This window comes from Salvelinus alpinus, chromosome 18 (assembly GCF_045679555.1).
Source record: "Salvelinus alpinus chromosome 18, SLU_Salpinus.1, whole genome shotgun sequence".
Classification (NCBI taxonomy): Eukaryota; Metazoa; Chordata; class Actinopteri; order Salmoniformes; family Salmonidae; genus Salvelinus; species Salvelinus alpinus.
In genome coordinates this window covers 6,358,243-6,379,215 of record NC_092103.1, presented here as the reverse complement: position 1 = coordinate 6,379,215, position 20,973 = coordinate 6,358,243, and the positions used below count along the sequence as shown (strand labels likewise).

The 20,973-nt window shown below is 42.4% G+C and overlaps 1 protein-coding gene, 1 long non-coding RNA gene and 1 pseudogene across 4 annotated transcripts in view; 2 read left to right on the top strand and 1 right to left on the bottom strand.

Annotated features, from left to right (window-relative positions):
• The window catches only part of LOC139543598 (E3 ubiquitin-protein ligase UHRF2-like), a 42,038-nt gene extending 35,236 nt beyond the window's left edge, over positions 1–6,802 (top strand). For all 3 annotated transcript variants that reach the window (XM_071349847.1, XM_071349845.1, XM_071349846.1), the window contains exons 12-16: positions 2,112–2,249; positions 2,644–2,860; positions 3,145–3,296; positions 4,081–4,179; positions 5,256–6,802. In XM_071349847.1, coding sequence (XP_071205948.1) covers positions 2,112–2,249; positions 2,644–2,860; positions 3,145–3,296; positions 4,081–4,179; positions 5,256–5,402 — 753 coding nt within the window. In that variant the 3' untranslated portion in view covers positions 5,403–6,802. The remainder of the gene's footprint in view (positions 1–2,111; positions 2,250–2,643; positions 2,861–3,144; positions 3,297–4,080; positions 4,180–5,255) is intronic.
• A 1,774-nt stretch (positions 6,803–8,576) lies between these two features.
• LOC139543596 (ornithine decarboxylase antizyme 2-like) lies at positions 8,577–20,661 on the bottom strand (annotated as a pseudogene).
• Positions 20,662–20,688: 27 nt separating this feature from the next.
• The window catches only part of LOC139543597 (uncharacterized), a 32,805-nt gene continuing 32,520 nt past the window's right edge, over positions 20,689–20,973 (top strand). The window contains exon 1 of the long non-coding RNA XR_011668737.1: positions 20,689–20,808. This is a non-coding gene — a long non-coding RNA (uncharacterized lncRNA). The remainder of the gene's footprint in view (positions 20,809–20,973) is intronic.

The window sequence follows — 20,973 nt, the reverse complement described above, 5'->3', positions numbered from 1 at the left end:
CATATATAGCCACACCCCCACCTTTCTTAACCCGATCAGTGCGATAAACAAATATCCTTATCAAAAACAGACTTGCTGAGCCAGGTTTCAGAAAACACAATTACATCAGCATCAATTGATTTAGCCCAAATCCTAACCCCATCAATTTTAGACAACAGGCTACGTACATTTAAATGAAAAATACCAAAACCAGATCTTGATTTAAAATCAGAGGGGGTTTGGAGACATTGCATATCAGGGCCAGGGTTAGGTTGCACGTTACCTGGTATCAACAACAGAAGAATAACTAGGCACCTCTGTTTAATAACCTTGCACGGCTTCTCTTTTTTAAGAGACCTACTGCAAGCGAATTCTTCAAGTGAGTTTCCAGACAATACAAAACAGTCATTTAAAACCATTAGACTTTGGTAGTGACACATTCGTACTGTTCACATCATGCCACAAATACATCGGCACTTGGACGAGTGGACCGAGTGAAAAAGAGCGAGTTCCGGCAGACAAAATGTCTAATGGACAGGAGAGCACATTGTCCGATGTACTCACCCAGCGACAATGTTCGTTTTCTCCAGAGTTAAGTAAAATCAGTGCACAAAGCAATACCATGAAAATTGTCATTTTCTCTGACAAATGTAAAAAAAAAACAGAGGCCAACGAAGGTAAGGGGAGAGCGGGACAGCGTGTATGTATGAGTCTGAATGTGAGTATTTGCGCGTGTGAGTAGATTGGGTGTTGAGGTCGATTGAGAGAACGGGTTGGGGATTGTTGAGCTGCCACTGACAGCCAGGCGAAGAGCATAAAGGAGCAGCTTGGACCAGACACTCCGCGGACGAAGAAGGAACTCAGGCCAGCCAGAGATAGGGTTACTTTGGTAAACTTCAAGTAATGAAGTGCCGAGTTGAGGACCCGTGATCTTTACACCAACAAAAACAAAATAATTTGCACTACACAACAAGGAAGTTACTCAACCATAAATAAATAGGTTATTAGTAGGTTAAAATGTACTAGTCACAGACAAACGACTTGACATGCTGCCATCTTGGATTATTCTGACATTTCACATTCTTAAAATAAAGTGGTTATTCTAACTGACCTAAGCCTAAAACAGGGAATTATTACTAGGGTTAAATGTCAGGAATTGTGAAAAACTGAATTTAAATGTGTTAGGCTAAGGTGTATGTAAACTTCTGACTTCAACTGTACTTCCATGCAATAGTATTTTGTTTGTATTGCCATATTGGTTGATACTTAGAAGGCATGCACATTACGTTGCTTTATACTAAGTTGTATGCTATAGTGTGGATATTAGAATAGAGCCCTGGTGGCTCCTTGCCTGTCACTCAACCTCCTCTCATGAACATTCACTGGAGCACGCCATTTTGGATCCTTTACGCGTTACCTCTCTCCTAGTCCCTTGTGACAAACTGTTAACAGCCGTTTGTTTGTAAAATCAGAAATGTATTACAAATGTAATACAAAACAGCATCAAAATAAATCAGATGAAGATATTTTTGGGCCTGGTCCTCATTATGAGTCATGCTTTTTGATCACATCTTGATTTCCCCAGATGGGCCATTACGGTAAACACAACGCGCATGGTTTCAGGGCTGTAGCGATCGCTAACAAGACAAGATTAGGAAATATTTAATCTGAATCTGCTCTTTTTGCCATCCTTTTTTGAATGAGGAATTTTCAAAGCAATATTATTTTTAGTACTATCCCTGTCTTACTATAAACTCCTGTTAGGCAGCAGCGACATCCAGTGAAGATATAACTATGTGCCCATAGAAATAGAATTTCTAGAACGAACATTCCCATTCAAGTCTGTGTTCCGTGGAGCAGCAGTAATTATTTTTCTGTGTAGGTGTAACGGATGTGAAATGGCTAGTTAGTTAGCGGTGCTGCGCGCTAATAGCATTTCAATCGGTGACGTCACTCGCTTTGAGACCCTGAAGTAGTGGTTCCCCTTGCTCTGCAAGGGCCGCGGATTTTGTGGAGCGATGGGTAACGATGCTTCGTGGGTGACTGTTGTTGATGTGTGCAGAAGGTCCCTGGTTCGCGCCCGTGTCGGGGCGAGGGGACGGTCTAAAGTTATACTGTTACATATGTCTCAGGTGGTGAAGTACTGGCCGGAGATAGGGAAGTGTGGTTTCCTGGTGTGGCGGTACCTGTTGCGGAGGGATGACCTGGAGCCTGCTCCCTGGACACCTGAGGGCCTGGAGCGCATCCAGAAACTGGGCCTAGCTGTGCAGGTAAGTGAGGGTCTTCTGTCCACCTGCATTTGTTTTATAGGACATTATGATAGTATGAGAAGGATAGGACAGGCTTTTGGTTATGACTGCTGTTTCAGTGGCTGTCTCTCTTTTATGTCTTAATTTCTCAAATTAAAAGTGCAATATTGTGAAATCGCTATATTGTGAGTAGTTCGCCTAATTTCAGTTTTATTGACAAAACAAGCACGAATCATTGTACCATCTAAACCGCTGTGAAATAGTATATTTTCAGTAACCACAAATATTGTATTGATCCTTTGTTTGTTAAAGACAGTTGATGTTTTTATCTGACGGTCTTGACTGTCTCTCTGAGTGCCCCTACTACAGTATCCTCTGTGTTTTCGTATGACTCTGTGTCTCTTTGCCTCCACAGTATCCTCCAGGCTACGTGGAGGCCATGGCCAACAAGACCAAGAAGGAGGCTAACGCTCGACCAGGGTGCACTAGGAGCAAGAAGCAACCTGGACGGGGACGGCCACGGCTACACCCCCTGGAGAAGAAGGTGAAGGAGGACGAGAAGAAGCCCATGGAGGGTACAGAACAGCCACAGAGCAACGGCAGTCAGAAGACACCCAAGGACAAGGAGACAGGTACCTGTTGAGACACAGCTAGGAATATAAGCCAGAGACAGAAGAGATGTATTTTTAGCTTTGTGTGTACAGTATACTGTATATCTTGTGCACTGCTATGTGTAATTGCCACTAGGGAAAGGAAAGGGGGGGGGGGGGGGGATTACCATAACATATGAAGCCAGTTATGACAAGGCATTTCAGGGTTGTTTTGAAGGTGTCAAATAAAATTTTACCCCATCTTTGAATAGAATCGATATGTGTACATGCATCCATAAGCAACGTGTGTTGGTGTGCTTTGTCAGAGGTGTGTAAGGAGTCGGCGGAGCCCCGAGCCAAGCGTCTGAAGATGGAGGAGGCGTTCCAGCTGACAGAGCAGCAGCAGAGCCTCATCAAGGAGGACCAACCCAATAAGAAGAACTGGGACGAGGCCATGGGACACCTCAAGGAGGGGCCGGTGTGTATACACCACCACCCTACCTCAGTCACCTCACTAACTACCTCACTGACCACTAGACTAACTACAACTATACTGAACTAAAATATAAACGCACATCTAAAGTGTTGGTCCCATTTTTCATGAGCTGAAATAAAAATCCCAGGAATGTTCCATATGCACAAAAGGCGTACTTCTCTCAAATTTTCTGCACAAATTTGTGTACATCCCTGTTAGTGAGTATTTCTCCTTTGCCAAGATAATCCATCCACCTGACAGGTGTAACATCCAACCAGCCTCACAACCGCAGACCACGTGCCCGGGACCTCCACATCCAGCTTATTCACCTGCGGGGTCATCTGTGGAGGGGGAAGGGGGGTGCTGAGGAGTATTTCTGTCTGTAATAGAGCCCTTTTGTGGGGAAAAATGAATTCTGATTGGCTGGGCTTGGCTCCCCAGTGGGTGAACCTGGCTCCCCAGTGGGTGAACCTGGCTCCCCAGTGGGTGGGCCCCTGCCCAGTCATGTGAAATCCATAGATTAGGGTTTAATGAATGTATTTTAATTGACAGATTTCCTTCTACACAATACTGCCTCACAATGTAGTCTCCTGACTTACTACTTCTAAACAATAGGTGAACCAACACAAGAGTCTCAGCTAGCTACACAACCTACCGACAAGGACTTATGCACTTCTATTAAATGAAATGAAGCAGATGATCCATGGGCTAACTAACATGTGTGATGTCGCTGTTACTATTGTGACAGCTGAGCCTTTAATTCCTGTGTTCCTGTCTTTCTCTGTAGAACTTCCTGAGGAAGGTGGAACAGACCTTCATGTGTGTCTGCTGCCAAGAGCTGGCCTACCAACCGGTCACCACTGTCTGCGCTCACAACGTCTGCAAGGTGTGTAACGTGTGTGTGCACTTGCATCCGTTGTAATGATTTGTTTGCTGGACTATAATTGAGGACTAATTGTGGTGTGGTAATTGTAAATGATAAACAAAAGTTGAAAAAGTATGGTGACATGACAAAAAAGAAAACGAGATATTAGATACGTTGAAACGACAAAGGTCTAAGAAGGGATCTTTTGAGGAACACCACAAGACATCATAACCTTATTAAGTATGAAACACACCAAGCACGTCACTGCCGATAGGTACTTATCACAGTGGGAAGCCGTTCCTTTTCTTGCTAGAATGAAAGCGGTAAAATGGCATTTTCACCGTACATTTCACCGTACATGCACTGTAGGCTATGGGATGGTAGCTAGCTAAGTGCACAGACACAATAAACACAACACTAAATACTTCCTTAGCTAGCTAACTAGCTATGTTGTGCTAGCTAGCGAATATGCTAATGCTAGCTAAACATTTGGCTATGGATAGTGAATTCAATTGTTTATTCGTCATCTTGCTAGGTAGTTATCTAGCTGTGGCCATATGGCTAGTATCAACAAGGGTTTTCTACAACTTAGCAAGATGGCTTTGAATCTAAACCATAAGCAATACGGACGGGCAGAGTAGCCTAGTGGTAAGAGCATTGGACTCGTAACCGAAAGGTTGCAAGTTCAAATCCTCCAGCTGACAAGGTACAAATCTGTCTTTCTGCCCCTGAACAAGGCGCTGTTCCTAGGCCGTCAATGAAAATAAGAATTTGTTTTTAACTGACTTGCCTAGTTAAATAAAGGTAAAACAATCAAAAATGTATACGCACAGATATGCATTGCCAAACATAGCTACTGTCACCTGGTTTGGAGTCTTTTAATAACAAGGATGAGTGGCTGACGACTTCCAAGGTGTTTGCTGTGTGAAAACAAAAAAAGATGGACTGCCGACACTGTTCAGAGGTGCTAAATACTGTCGGCAGGCGAACGTTTGATAATCCTACCAGTGCGTCTGAGCTTTTAGATACCCATGCTGTTCTGTGATCTGTGGCATTCTCACTCTTTGTCTCTCACTCTCTCCCTCCCTCCACCCCAGACCTGTTTGTTGCGGTCTTTCCGAGCGGATGTGTACACCTGCCCTGCATGTCGCCACGACCTGGGTAAAGATTACGTCATGGTCCTCAACAAGACTCTACAGCTGCTGTTGGACCAGTTCTTTCCTGGCTACAGCAAGGGCCGATGAGGCCACACACGCGCACACACACACACACACACTACATGTACACGGCGACACACACATACACACACATAGATACACACATTTGCACTTACACAAGTAGTTACACAAATCACATACCGATGATGCACACATACAAAACCTACGTATAGACATACATTGGTACACACATGCCACCTGTTGAACTTGGACTGTCCCCATTAACTTCACCAGCCTGAAATCATCCATGCCTCAGAAGACCTCTCCTGAGCACCACCCACCCCTAACCCTGCCATGGATTCCCTTCCTGGGTACCACCACCCCTTAACCCCCCAAAGGGTTCCCTTCTTCCCAAGCGTTCCACGTCCCCAGTCCGCAGAACTTAGCAGTTCATCACCTGTCCATGTGAGGAACAGCCAGCGAGGATGCTAATGCTAACCATAGCCATGTAGAGAATATATGGCTCTAACGCTACGTAGCCTCCAGGGGGAAGGTGCCTGAAGTCAGCACCTATAGGGGTCAGGGGTTCGGGGTCACAACCTAGGGAAGCGGGGTGATGGGAAATGTAGTGTACAATGTTAGTTTTTTTCTTTGTTACTAGTCCATTTGAATTTCAGCCTGTTCCTCCCTTCTTCTCTCTGATCTCCGTTCCTTTTTTGTTTGTTTTCGTGGTGATGTCCTTTTCATTCAAAGAATTCAGGATTTTTTAAAGACATGCAAATGCAAAATGTTTTAAATTATGCTATGGTCTCTAAAGCAGCAAACTGTGATGTGCATTCCTTCCTACTGCTCAAGGCGCAAATATACAGAACAGAAAATAATTTTCTCTCTTCTGTATCGACTCGCAAACTAATAGTTTCCTTCTCCTCTGTGAGCTTTGCTTCGTCCCCACCGTCCCTAGGGTTGCAAGATTCCGGTAACTGCCCAACATTCCAGAAATCCCGGTTGAAAGATTCATGTAATCAGGAGGGAGAAAGCAGGAAATCCAGGAATCCTTCAACTGGGATTTTTGGAAAACCTGTGAGAATTTTGGGAACATTTGCAATCTTACCTGCCCCCAGTCGTGTACTCTACCTACCACTGCCGTGGACTACAGTAACTGTCTAGACGTCAGGTGGACGCTTCGCTTCAGCTTTAGTGTTGTGTTCTGTTTTTTTTTGCACTTATATTGAAGAAAAAGAGATGTTGAAAATAAAAAAAGTAATGTCTATAATTTCCTATAATGCTACTACAACATATGGCATTTTTCTATAATTTTAGTTGCCTATTCTATTTTAGTCATTAGTTATTATTTTATGTGGCAACCTCTACCTGCTGCTGTCAGCCTGATTGAAGAGTTTCATTGCTTCACATTGTGATCTGAAATTTTATACATGGTATAATAATACTTGATATGCACCTATTAAATATTTTGATTCCAGAAAAAACTATTTTCTGCTCAGTTTTCTTCCAGCACAAACTGGGCTTCTGTGGGCCTCTGCGGAAACATTGGGTTCTGGCTGCCATTCATGCCAAGAGGACAATCTTCCTCTCTGCTCTCGTCACTCCACCTCATATTCAGATTCCACCTAGTTTCTGCTATATTGCTGTTACAAACCCAGTGCTATAACATCTGTGAAGGACTGGAGAAACTTGCCTGCGTTTACACAGGTGGCCTAATTCTGATCTTCTGCCACTAATTGGTCTTTTGACCAATCCAATCAGATCCTTTGCCAATAATTGGGCAAAATATCAGAATTGGGCTGCCTGTGTAAATGCAGCCTCTATATATAGATTAGTCTGAGATTGAGAATGTTAATGCGTAGAGGCCCCATGTATAGGTAGGTACCTATTACCTACTCAACTGATCAGTGTAGTAGAGCCACAGCCAGGCGCTGTGCTATGGCCCGGCTACTATACTAGGCGAACAGTTTCTACGGTGAAGTGTAAATGGTCCCGAACGCTGAGCTGAGTATGCAGGATGGAACGTTAGACTTTCTGTGCCACTGACTGCAGCGTAATGGTTCCACTTTTTAAAACCCAGACAGATAAACCCATGGAGAAGGTGATCACAGAATGAATTAGGGTAGAATAGAGCCAGGTTTTCTTGAGTAGAGGATTCTGCAGGTGATATGGCATACATACAAAGAACGTGAGATGTAGTGCCTCTGCAACGTTTCCATTTGAATGATCAGAGATAAACCCATTGAGAAGGTAGTCACTGTCTAAGTTTGTCTTTGTATAGGGACGAGGGAGAGAGGATTATTTCACCCTTGGATTCTGCAGGTGAAACCAACGCAGCCAGGTAAATCTTGACTGAGTAGACTAAACAGGATTTCTCACCTCGATTGTGCAGGTAAAACGCCATACATACAAAATGGTGCAGGTGATAACTAGGAACATTGTTGTTGACCTCATGGTGGGATGGAAGGAGCATTCCTTTGTGGTGAGCTGCCCCCTAGTGGAGTAACATATTACACTTTTCAAGCCTCCAATACGTACCCTAATTTAACTGGCCTATTTCGCCTACTGCGCAAACATTACTAGGGCTGCATTCTGATTCTCTACCCTTCTCCTGAAGTGTGCACTAGTATGCATTTAAAAGCATTGGATTAGTGCAAGCATAGCTGGATGGCATTTCAACCACATTCCTCACACCGGTTCATTACTTTAAAATCCATGAGGGGGGGGGGGGGGTCTACGAGTGCATACTTTTGGAGAAGGGGAATATAGCCCTAGTGTGCAAACAATGTCTTTCTCAATCTCTTGATTCTGCACATCCTCAAAATGCATCGGAAGGTCCGAAGGGAGTGGACCTGGGCCCTCTACCTCCAATGCAATTGACACAGCAAAGACTAATTGATTTAAGCCATGGAAACCATTTGAATAACTACAGCTGCGTTTACACAAGAAGCCCAGTTCTGATCTTTTGCCCAATTAGTGGCATAAGATCAGATGGCTGCCTTTAATTCAATCAATTGCATTTCACTCCCAATATTTACACTATCAGAGGTGTTTGAACTGTCAAAATGTGTTATTGCAAAGAAATACTGAACAGTAACTAGCATACACTTGTCAACTTCTGGAATAAGGATCATGCAAATGGGTCACATCCAGTGTGTGTTATTTGTCTAAATGTAAAGTGCATTAACAAAGAACAAGACAGAATCGGGAGAAGGAAAAAATCCATAAGATTATGTATCGGAGACAAGGAGGCAATGCTATTTTTCTTACTTTTATTATCACAGGAGCACAATAGGTACGTACCACTATGCAAGGTGAACATCAAACTTAAACTACACGAAGAATCAAAAAGTTAAAACGGAATGCTAGTCCAAAAATCCAAATCGAAACATCACAGCAATTTTTATCCAAACAATGGTACAATCATTTTCTGATATACATGAAAGAAAAGCAAAAAGGACTTGACTTTTTTTGGTTGCTTTGAACCAATTAATCCATCATATTTACTTCTCAAATTGAAGCACCCAAACCAGTTACACAACAGCATTCACATGTGCTAAAGTTTAAAGGGCTATTATCCAGCAATGAAATACCAATATTGGAGCTTTTTTGTTTAAAAGCAATGTTTACACACATTACAACATTTGTCAGAGGACATGAGTGCTTTATCATCAAAATGTTTGTCACAAAGGTGGGGCGGACATGTTGTTTTTATAGCTTAGCCAATGAAATAAAAAGCTCATATCTAATATAGCCAATGAAATAAAAGCATATCTTAGCCAATCAAATTAAAAGCTGGAGTACCCAAGCGTAAACCTGATGACCTGTTTTTTTTTTAAACATTCAAAAAAAATAAAAAAATCCTCCTGCCTATCAACACAATAAGAATAAAACAGACAATCGATTGATGATAACAGTTATGAGAATTGCAATATGCTCAAAGTCCGTAAAAACATGGTTCCCTCTTAAGTAATGAACAAAACACCAATGAAACCTAAATAATAAAGAACTTAAAAGGGATGAAAGAGAGGGGAAAGAGAAATGTCAGCCAAGCTGTGAAACTGGGGGATACAATATCTAAACTAATCATCCACTTCCTTTGAACAAAAGCATGGAAGGCTGAAAGCACTTGGGTCACATAGGAGAGTGGGGTTTGGTGGAGCAGTGGGTAAGGTGGGGGGAAGCCTGGATCCCAAACTGAATTGCTCCGTTTCACGCAGTTGTTTCACTTCACAATTGTGGTCATCACAGCATGGCCATCAGACGTCAGTCTGGCTGAACCATCTCTTCATTGAAACAGTTTGTGAAACAATAGTGAAAACAGCACAATTCAAGTTGGGATCCATGCTAGGCAAGGGGGCTGTTCCAATAAGCAGGATCAATGTGTTACTTAGCCAGCTAAATGTCTTAACTAAATGTTTGGGAAACGACTTCCTCTTTCTTAGAATATAGAATTGAAGTGGCATGACTGACTCAACCAAAAAACCCACACTCAGGTTTAGCTTTCTAAGTAAACCAGAAAAAAAATCGAAAGATGTGCCTATATCTGGCTGTTTATCAAAGTTAGCTGGCTAAATTGAGGATTCTGCTTCCTGGGAACACCCCACAGGGGTCAGAGCTAATCCTCGTCGGAGGAAGAGTCCATGTCGAAGTTGTAGGCCATGAAGAAAACGTCAGGTCGGAGTGGGACAAGGGCACGGCCCGGTTTCACTATCTCGAAGCCCAGAAAGCTGAATGTGCGCACAAGTTTAGCTGTGGGGACACACAAAGACACATATTAGAAGAAATACCATCAAGGACGACCTTCCATCATAAACAGTGAACTGTAAAAGTATTGGGACCGTGACACATTTTGTTATTTGGGATAGTCCTGATTTAATCGTGAGAAAGTTAGATGCACAAATATCATACCCCCAAGACATGCTGACCTCTCATCATTACAATAACAGGGGAGGTTTGCATTTTGGGAGGTAGGATGTTTGTCTGCAATTTTCTCACTCCTCATTATTATTCACGATTCATTCAGGACTATCCGTAATCACGGTAGCATCCACATTAATGCAGAAGTATTTAGAAACATTCTATTCTTATTTACAATAAAAGTGACTCCAGAATGGCACAATACTTATTTATTTACCATTCATTTGTATTGGGCACAAAATAATCTGAAACACAACCAAAACAAACAGCAAATGCATCCAAGTTTGTAGGGTCACAAGCTTGATGTAATCACTGCGTGCAAGGAATATGGGACCGAATTCTAAACTTTTGACTACTTTAATACACATACAAGTGAATTTGCCCCAAAACGTTTGGTCTCCTAAAGGGGGGGGGGGGGGGGAGATACCTAGTCAGTTGTACAACGGAATGCCTTCAACTGAAATGTGTCTTCCGCATTTAACCCAACCCCTCTGAATCAAGTGGATACCACGAAATTGGGGAGAAAAAGGGGTAAAATAAATCAAATAAAAAAAGGTGTTACTGCCCAATACTTTGAGCTCACTGTGTGGATGCTTATCGATTGAGATCATAGGTTTGGTGGATACGCTTTTACGTACTGCGATCATCTCTATTCTTGTAAAAGCAGACAAACACGCTGACAACTTCAAGATGTTCCTCCGCATACTCCAAAAGAGCCGCAAAACTGTAGAGAGAGAGGTAGGCAGGGTTAATTAGACAACATGAGATTATACACACACGCGTATGTTCACATACAGAGAGCACAGGCACACACCTCTCCTTGCTGCCCTCGGGGAGCGGGGCCATCGGTATCTCCACATACAGAGCGTTCCCGCTCAGCACAGCGTCCCAGTGGATCACCTTGGAAACAGTGGGGCGGCTCTGGAAGTGGAGTATCCCGGGGCGACCGTTCCCCGCCGGCTCCTCTGTCACAGTCAACTTCCGGTCCTGGAAAACCAAAATAGGAAGGAGGGAGCGTTAATCAATCATTTCACTTGAAGAAGGGATCATTAATGAACAAACTCCCTGGATGACTTCAGGATTGTGTTCACTAGAGCACACTAACAACCTTTTTGCAATGGAAAAGTAATATCTGTTTTTCTTTAAAGCAGTACTTCACTTTATATGCAAATCCTGCTAACAGCTTCTAAAAGGGCTCGGTAGAGTTTGCGGCCAACCAAATAATTATAAATGAGTAACAGCGTTTCCCATTCGCGCCGGTCCTCGGCTAATCAGCCGGTCACAGACTGATTTTCAGCTGGCTACTTTTCATTTAAAAGTTTCAATTGGCTAGCTTGTCGACCCCTCTCCCGCTAGAATAGAAGTTGCGTATCGTTCAGCGACCTATTGATAGGATAGGCGCCTGTCAGTCACAAAGCGAGCGATGACTGGGAAACGCAGTCTGCCATCTGTCCCGCATCCCAGTACAATGTGCAGGCGCTGTGGTTGGTTTCAGTCAAATGTATTTACATGGAGGGAGAGAGAGCATGATGCTCGGAGAGAGAGAGAGCATGATGCTCGGAGAGAGAGAGATCATGATGCTCGGAGGGAGAGAGAGATCATGATGCTCGGAGGGAGAGAGAGATCATGATGCTCGGAGGGAGAGAGAGATCATGATGCTCGTGAATTTGCAGGTCCCATGTAATATGGTAACGACGAGCTGAAATACACAACCTAGCCTAATTATTATTTTCTAGGAAATGCATTTTATTTTGTGTTTCACATAGCCAGCCACAGTCGTGGCGCATGGTATGCCATTTACTGTGCTATAACAACTGAACGGCAAGTGTTGTCTAGTTTATAAAAAGGTGTCGAACTGCCTGAATAAAGTCGACCTCCTATACCCCTTTGCCATTCATAAATCATGCAACGTGATTATATATCCATGGTATCGCATCGGGACTATTAAACCAAAGGATTTCCTAGGTTTCCTTTCCTAGGACGTTGAGGCTTGCCAGACAGCGACAAAAGTGACCAACTCTTAGACCTGCGTTCATTTTGCTCCCTAATTTGCAAAGACTATTGTCAGGCCTATGCTTTTTGCCCATTTCCTGCAGATAAATTAGGAAATAATTAACTGCAGGAACAATAGAGAGCTTAATTCGGGTCCAAACATGATATTTAGGGCCCTCACGTAATCCAGGCATTAAAACGGAATTCAACAATATATTGAACTTAATAGGCAATCAACTAAATGTATTGAAAATGTATTCAAGTTTATCATGATGGAAACAGAACATTTGTCAGTCAACTTTCCAAATGTCGACTAAACAAAATATGCTAGACAAGGTGGGATCTTCTTGTGTCTGAGAAATGTTGGTGGAAACACTTTTTATAATAACCACCATAGCGAAGTAAACTTCCGAGTCACCTGATGACTTGTGTGATCCTCCCACTACGACTCGTTGGGAAAGCATGCAGTTATGAACTTCACAGGGTGGTGAAAGTGGAGGCGATGAGCTTGATGCTCCTTTCCAATACATATTAATGGTCTTATTCTGTTGATGCTTGTTTGACAAATAAAACTAATCTCGCTCTTTTGACCATAATAATAATAATTTCATTACACTATACCCGCACTGTATCTGCAAGCTGTTGGCTAAAGCGCTAATGCCAATAACAGAGAGGGAACATCGCTATATAACATATTTTGTTTATATTATTTATATCCCAGGGCAAATTAGCCAGCAACATCAAGCTAGCTAGCTAAATGTTTCATGTGTTTCGACCTGTGCCCAAATTAATATTAGTTGGGTCAGAGTGCGCTTCGATATTTCAACCTGCGAGCCCTGATCGAGTCTGGTGCGGATGGACAATAATCAACGCGCGCGTAATGGCGCTCGCATGGGCGTGCCCGGTGCAGTCAGCATGTTAGATAAATATTGATCCAGCTCGACTGCGTCACGGCACAGACGTGGCAAAGCAATTGCTGAATGTCTCGAGCGAGGCTGATCTAAATTACATACGTTTCATAGCTCTGCGATAGCAAATGTGACCAACGCACTTCCAAACCTAAAATAAGTAATTGCGTGGAAGTCAAACATTTGCTTTACGTCGGAGGCAGACACATTGCATATGCTCAGAACGTCAGAAATGGACCCCATTTACATAGTCCTTATCCCCTTGTCTATAGGAGGGATGCATGCCGTTAAAAAATGGGCCAAATGTTGATTTTGACATTCACAAATGTTCCAGATTTTGACTATCACTAATGTCATGATATGTTTGGTAAAGTAATAAAAGGTGAAATATTCTGTGTAGATGTTCCTAAAACAAATTATAACTACAGTACCAGTCAAAGGTTTGGACACATCTACTCATTTATTTGTGTTGTGACAAGGTAGGGGTGGTATACAGAAGATAGCCCTATTTGGTATAAGACCAAGTCCATATTATGTCAAGAACAGCTCAAAAAAGCAAAGAGAAGCGTCAGTCCATCATTAATTTAAGACATGAAGGTCAGTCAATCTGGAACATTTCAAGAACTTTTAAAGTTTCTTCAAGTGCAGTCGCAAAAACCATCAAGCGCTAAGATGAAACTAGCCTCTGCTGCAGAGGATAAGTTCATTGGAGTTACCGGCCTCAGAAATTGCAGCCCAAGATATCTCAACATCAACTGTTCAGAGGAGACTGCGTGAATCAGGCCTTCATGGTCGAATTGCTGCAAAGAAACCACTACTAAAGGACACCAATAAGAAGAGACTTGCTTGGGCCAAGAAACACGAGCAATGGAAATGAGACCAGTGGAAATCTGTCCTTTGGTCTGATGAGTCCAAATTTTTGGTTCCAACCGCCGTGTCTTTGTGAGACGCAGAGTAAGTGAACGGATGATCTCTGCATGTGTGGTTCCCACCGGGAAGCAAGGAGGTGTGATAGTGCTTCGCTGGTGGCACTGTCTGTGATTTATTTAGAATTCAAGGCACACTTAATCAGCATGGCTACCACAGCATTCTGCAGCGATACACCATCCCATCTGGTTTGGGCTTAGTGGGACTATCATTTGTTTTCAACAGGACAATGACCCAACACACCTCCAGGCTGTGTAAGGGCTATTTGACCAAGAAGGAGAATGATGGAGTGCTGCATCAGATGTCCTGGTCTCCACAATCACCTGACCTCAACCCAATTGAGATGGTTTGGAATGAGTTGGACCGCAGAGTGAAGGAAAAGCAGCCAACACGTGTTCAGCATGTGGGACCTCCTTCAAGAATGTTGGAAAAGCATTCCAGGTGAAGCTGGTTGAGAGAATGCCAAGAGTGTAAAAAGCTGTCATCAAGGAAAAGGGTGGCTACTTTGAAGAAACCTAAAATACATTTTGATTTGTTTAACACTTTTTGGGTTACTTTCATAGTTTTGATGTCTTCGCTATTATTCTACAATGTAGAAAATATAAAGAAAAGCCCTGGAATGAGTAGGTGTGTCGAAACTTTTGACTGGTACTGTATATAAGGACACATATGAAGTTTATTATTAAACTTTTTGTTTTAATCATATATTTGTATATGTTTATTTATACATTTGTGAACTAGATCATATGTGTACTAGATTGTTGAAAAGTGTTGTTTTTTCTCAGACATAAATAAGCAATTCAAGGTGAAAGCAAAAGTTATAGTTTTCTAGGGGGGGAAACACTACTACATGAATAGTAGTGCCCTCTTGCTAGATTGATGATTAAAGCCATAGTTAAAACCTTGCAAGACGCCTGTCAGCTCAACTGGTTTAAAGGTGAAATACGCAGAAATCGCTAAATTTCTAATAGTTTGCCTAATTTCAGTTTGTGTGACAAAACAAGCTATGTAGAGAACCATCGTAACATCTTAACCACCGTGAAATACAATATATATACAAAAGTATGTGCACACCCCTTCAAATTGGTGGAGTCGGCTATTTCAGCCACACCTGTTACTGACAGGTGTATAAAAATCGAGCACACAGCCATGCAATCTCCATAAACAAACATTGGCAGTAAAATGGCCTTATCAAAGAGCTCAGCGACTTTTAAAAAGTGGCACGTCATAGGATGCCACCTTTCCAACAAGTCAGTTTGTCAAATTTCTGCCCTGCTAGAGCAGCCCCGGTCAACTGTAAGTGCTGTGATTGTGAAGTGGAAACGTATAGGAGCAACAACGGCTCAGCCGCGAAGTGGTAGGCCACACAAGCTCACTGTCCTCGGTTGCAACACTCACTACAGAGTTCCAAACTGCCTCTGGAAGCAACGTCAGCACAAGAACTGTTCGTTGGGAGCTTCATGAAATGGGTTTCCATGGACGAACAACCGCACGGCACACAAGCCTAAGATCACCATGCGCAATGCCAAGCGTCGGCTGGAGTGGTGTAAACCTCGCCGCCATTGGACTCTGGAGCAGTGGAAACGTGTTCTCTGTAGTGATGAAACACGCTTCACCATCTGGCAGTCCGATAGACAAATCTAGGTTTGGCAGATGGCGACACTACCTGCCCCAATGCATAGTGCCAACTGTAAAGTTTGGTGGAGGAGGAATAATGGTCTGGGGCTGTTTTTCAAGGTTCATGCTAAGCCCCTTAGTTCCAATGAAGGGAAATCTTAACGCTACAGCATACAATGACATTCTAGACTATTCTGTGCTTCCAACTTTGTGGCAAAAGTTTGGGGACGGCCCTTTCCTGTTTCAGCATCAAAATTGCCCAGTGCACAAAGTGAGGTCCATACAGAAATTGTTTGTCGAGATCGATGTGGAAGAACTTGACTGGCCTGCACAGAGCCCTGAACTTAATTAACCCCATCAAACACCTTTGGGATGAATTGGAACGCCGACTGCGAGCCAGGCCTAATTGCCCAACATAAGTGCCCGACCTCACTAATGCTCTTGTGGCTGAATGGAAGCAAGTCCCTGCAGCAATGTTCAAACATCTAGTGTAAAGCCTTCCCAGAAGAATGGAGGCTGTTATAGCAGCAAAGGGGAACCAACTCCATATTTTGGAATGAGATGTTCGACGAGCATACTTTTGGTCATGTAGTGTATCTTTTCAATAACCAAAAATATTTTATTTTCAGCTGTTTGAAGCTGGTGTACAAAACCGAATGTAAAAGACAATCGAAACTTAACAGGAAGCATAGAAATAGCGCATAGAACATATCTACCGCTTCTTAGACTTGCTTTCAATGAGAATGACATATCTATTAGTCACATTTCTATGTGCATTTGGTCATATGCAGCTTTAAATTGTAATATCTTAAATATATTTTTGCAGTATGCAATGAGTGCGTGTGATATCCTGGTGTGTTAGAGGAGTATGCATAATATGAAAGATTATATTACGGTTGCATTTGCATGAGCGTTGTTAAATGTGTGTATGTACTCACAGAGTAGAGCGGCCGAGCTGAAGGAGTGTGATCCCGTTGACCATTCCCTCGCCCACCTGGGATCTTCAGGGGTGGGAGAGGGGCATCAGGAGCACCACAGAGGCCCCGGACCGCGGGTACTACAACAGTGTAGGGACAGGCTGGAAAGGGAGAGACACATATTAATCTTTAATTGTTGTTTTTAAGCTTTTGATTGCAATAGGACTCTGAACATGCAAGATAACGTTGCTTAAATCTTGTGTTTCCCGGTGTATTTTAATTATTTGGTGCAATACAGGCCGACGTATCAAGTGCAAGTAAAATTGGTAACCAAAATACTGATTGTGTGATTTAATTCACCCTCAAAGCGCATTATAGTTGGAACTGTTGTCCATGTAGGCAGTGGCGTGTATTGATGGATACCAAGTGAAGCCAGGCTTCGCCCCCAAAAAATCACCAAGAAAAAATAATAATAATAATTGTCTCTTTCGTATCTGTTTCATAAATGTTCCTTCTCAATGTATCTCACCGGAGAAAGCATCAGAGTGAGCGAAAAGAGCCCCTCTGTCTCTGTAAGCCATCTATCTGATGCTGTCTGGTCAAAAAGAGTATGACATTGTTGCCACCCGTAGCATTGAATGCAAGGGAAACCAGTGAGCATTTGGCCTCCCTTGACTAAAAAAAAAGTATAAAATAGCCAATCGGCGTTGAGCTAAACTGTGTGCGCTCAACTGTGAATGGTCCTGGCGCACCAAAAAAATAAAGTGGCAAGGAAAGCCAGTTTGGATTTGGCTTCACTCCAATCACATCTACAGCAAATCATCATTGAGAGATTTTTGTTGTTGTTGAATTGTTGCATCGTTGCCCTCTGGCGGCTAGCTAGCTAGTTAAAATTGGCCCTTTCCTAAATTAGCCATGGATGGAGATCGGGATTTGGTTTTACTTCATTCTCTGTACTGACCAATGATTATAACAGCGATTTTGATCCAAACAAACTCATACATCGTGCCCCTGGCCTGAGAGGATGTAAGTTCAAAATGTGCTAGATGTAGTAGGCTAATGTTAACTAGCTCACCTGGCGCATTTATGCCCTTGAAAGGAAGTTAAGCTAGCGAGCAACCATTTTAGCCAGGTAGCCTAGGACAACAAAAACTAAAAGCATGTGCTGTATAACTGAGCCATAGACGTTTCGTCAACATGAAAAAGACAGAGGATGGCATTGGTGTTTCCATAAAGGTAGGGTGAGTCAACATGTTTTTTCTTCTTGCACAAATACACAGAAATCAGAACCATAGACATCCCCATCATATGTGGCTTACGTTGATTGGACCAAATTGTTTTTGGTATTTTTTAGTTGTCACTGTACTAAGCATAGTGGAGGCAGCTCCAGTTTTCTTTGCGACTTGCGGCAACTCTGTGGTTCTAAATCAATAGTTGTTTAGTGGTCCGAAAACGTAGGTCACGTAACCGTTTGTTACATGCAATATGCTTTGTGGACTTCACCAAAACAGAGGTTGCTCTCCGGTTTTGTGATGAAACAAAAGGTGTGGTTTAATTTACTCTGCCACTGGGTCTTCTTATTGTCTCGGCCTTATCATGGTCACAAATTGTATTGGTCACATACACATATTTAGCAGTTATTGCGGGTGTAGCGAAATGCTTTATCACAACACATAGGTTGTAATATGGCTTTAATTGTTTTCTCTGGCTTGGCTTCCCCAGTGATTTGACCCACGCACCGCTACTGCATGTAGGCTATGTGAGTTCACCACCTCCTTCATAATTGTGATACTCATTGAAAGGCGAGGTCAGTACAGGTGCATCAAAGCTGGGACCAACAGACTGAAAAATAGCTTCTATTAAATAGCCATCATTGCCGGCTTCCACCTGGTTATGCAACCTTGCACTTTAGAGACTGCTGCCCTATATACATAGACTTGGGATCACTTGTAACTTTAATAGTGTTTACATACCGCTTTACTCATCTCATATGTATATACTGTATTCTATTCTGCTGTATTTTAGTCAATGCCACGCCGACATTGCTTAATCTATTATTTATATATTTCTTAATTCCATTCTTTTACTTCTGGATGTGTGTATTGTTGTGAATTGTTAGATACTACTGCACTGTTGGAGCTAGGAACACAAGCATTTCGCTACACCCGCAATATCTGCTAAATATGTGTGTGACCAATCAAATTTGATATGGCTTTAGTGTGACATTATATTTTGCCCTATAACCTAAACAAATTGTATTATTCCAAGGCAAAACTACATCATGAATAAACATAATCCACCATGTATGTGATGGATAGTATTATATGGCACACAGCAGGTTGCCTAACGCCCTTCAGGGGACATCTGGAGGCTGCCTTGCATCCGGAGAGCACTAGTGATGGGTCATTCGCGAACGAACGACTCTCTTTGAACGGGTCTTTTTGGCGAACGTCAGGAACCGAACCCGCATCGGTGAAAGAGCCATTCATTTGGCTCCCTGACTGCAACTACTGCCTTTTGATTTAAAAAAAAAACAAATTCTGCAGATAAATGACAAAATAATTATCTAAAAAGGGTGAACCCTCACCGCTTAAACAATAAATAGTGCGGAGAGCGTGTCAATCTGGTCCACGCTAATTTTATAATTGCATTTTTTTTGGGGGGTGCAAGGTAACATTTTATTTGAACGCGCATTTCACGATCTGATAGCTTACCTTTTGGGATATACGTTGGATATCTGTACTTTTTTCAGGGTTCTACCTAGGTCCATTTTCAAGCATTTTGAACAAAGAGCCGTTTGGGAGCCGGCTCACCGAAAATACTCGGAATGCTCCACGATGGGGAAAACGTGCACGACGAGGAAAAACGTGCCCAATCTAAACTGCGTATCTGCCCGATGACAAATTAACTTGACCAAAAACGTGCCAATGATCGCTACAAGTCAAAGGTATAAATAGCATACTACATGGAATAATGAATTGATCCCACGTAGATATGTAATTGCACCATTATTTAATTTATTCATTGGGATTGGCTGATTAATTCAACAATACTTTGACAATATGACTCCAATATTGTTTTGGGTGTATCATTTTGAGGGACGAATAGTATAATGGTATAACGTTACAATGTAACCGTAAAAGCGTTTGTGACGTCAACATGGAGGAATGACGTTGCGTCACTTGGGCCTTTTGATTAATAATCAATTGTGTTTAGAGAGAAGGTAACAATGGACGTGGATTCCGCGTGTTTCTTCTGTTCTAAGTTGCTCATCCACGAAACAAGCCATTCTAATGACAGTTTCATTTTGGGCCTTTTAATTCGTTGACCTGTGAGTTAACGGTAGCTAGCTACCTGACTATGCTATGCTTTCAGGTGGCAAGCTAGTTACACAGCTAACGTTAACTAATCTTATCTAGCTAAACTACAAAACGATGTCATTGGCAACCATTCAAACAAATGGAAATAAATGGTTAAGGTGTTCCGTTTGTAAAAAAGTGGTGATGGATATAGCTAGGCTTCCTAGAGGACCTTGATAATGTAGCTAGATTTTAGCCTAGCTTCTGTTATATAAATGACGTATCTAGGCTAACTAGCGTAGGATAAGCTAAGGGAGAGGACTAACCTTAAACAATAACGTTATAATTCTTAACCCCAAATTAATGTAGGATATGTTTCATAGATTACTTATCAAGCTAACCAGTTGTGGACAAATAGGAATATTTTACGTCATAAGAAATTAAATCCCAGTTTATATTAGTAGCTAACGTTACTTCCTCGTCACTGAAAAATGCACCATCCCCCACTTCACTTCGCTATTTTCTCCGTCTTCACTTACTTGCCAATCATGTCACAAATATTAACGTTACTACTTAAATCCGCCATTGTAGTACAGAACTGTGGTTTTCCTTCTTTCTCGCGAGCAAAGCAATGACTGTTTAAGATCCGCTGGAGGTTGGATTTTACCATCCGGCCTCGGGTAGAGACACGACGGGCTTCTGACTGCTCACTGCAATGGTCGGCTGAGGAATAGAGCTCGATCAGTTCTGAACTCAAGCTATGAGCTACGTAGGGAAAACAAGCGATACGTAGCTAGTTAGAGGTGAAGTTAGCTACATGGGGGCGTCTTCCGTGCAAGTGGAAAAATACCAAGGCGAGTAAACTAACAACAAAGACAGACAGACAGCAGGGCTGATGTTTGTCATCAAGGTAAGAAAAGTTGAATGTGTAGTCTCCATGCAACATTATAATTAGTCTTTCAGTTACATTTCATTTGATTGAAAGGTAAAGCATCATTGACGGCTTGAACACAGTGGGTGAATAGGTGAATTATAACTAGGTCTTATTCATATTATTGTCAATTTAATGTAATAC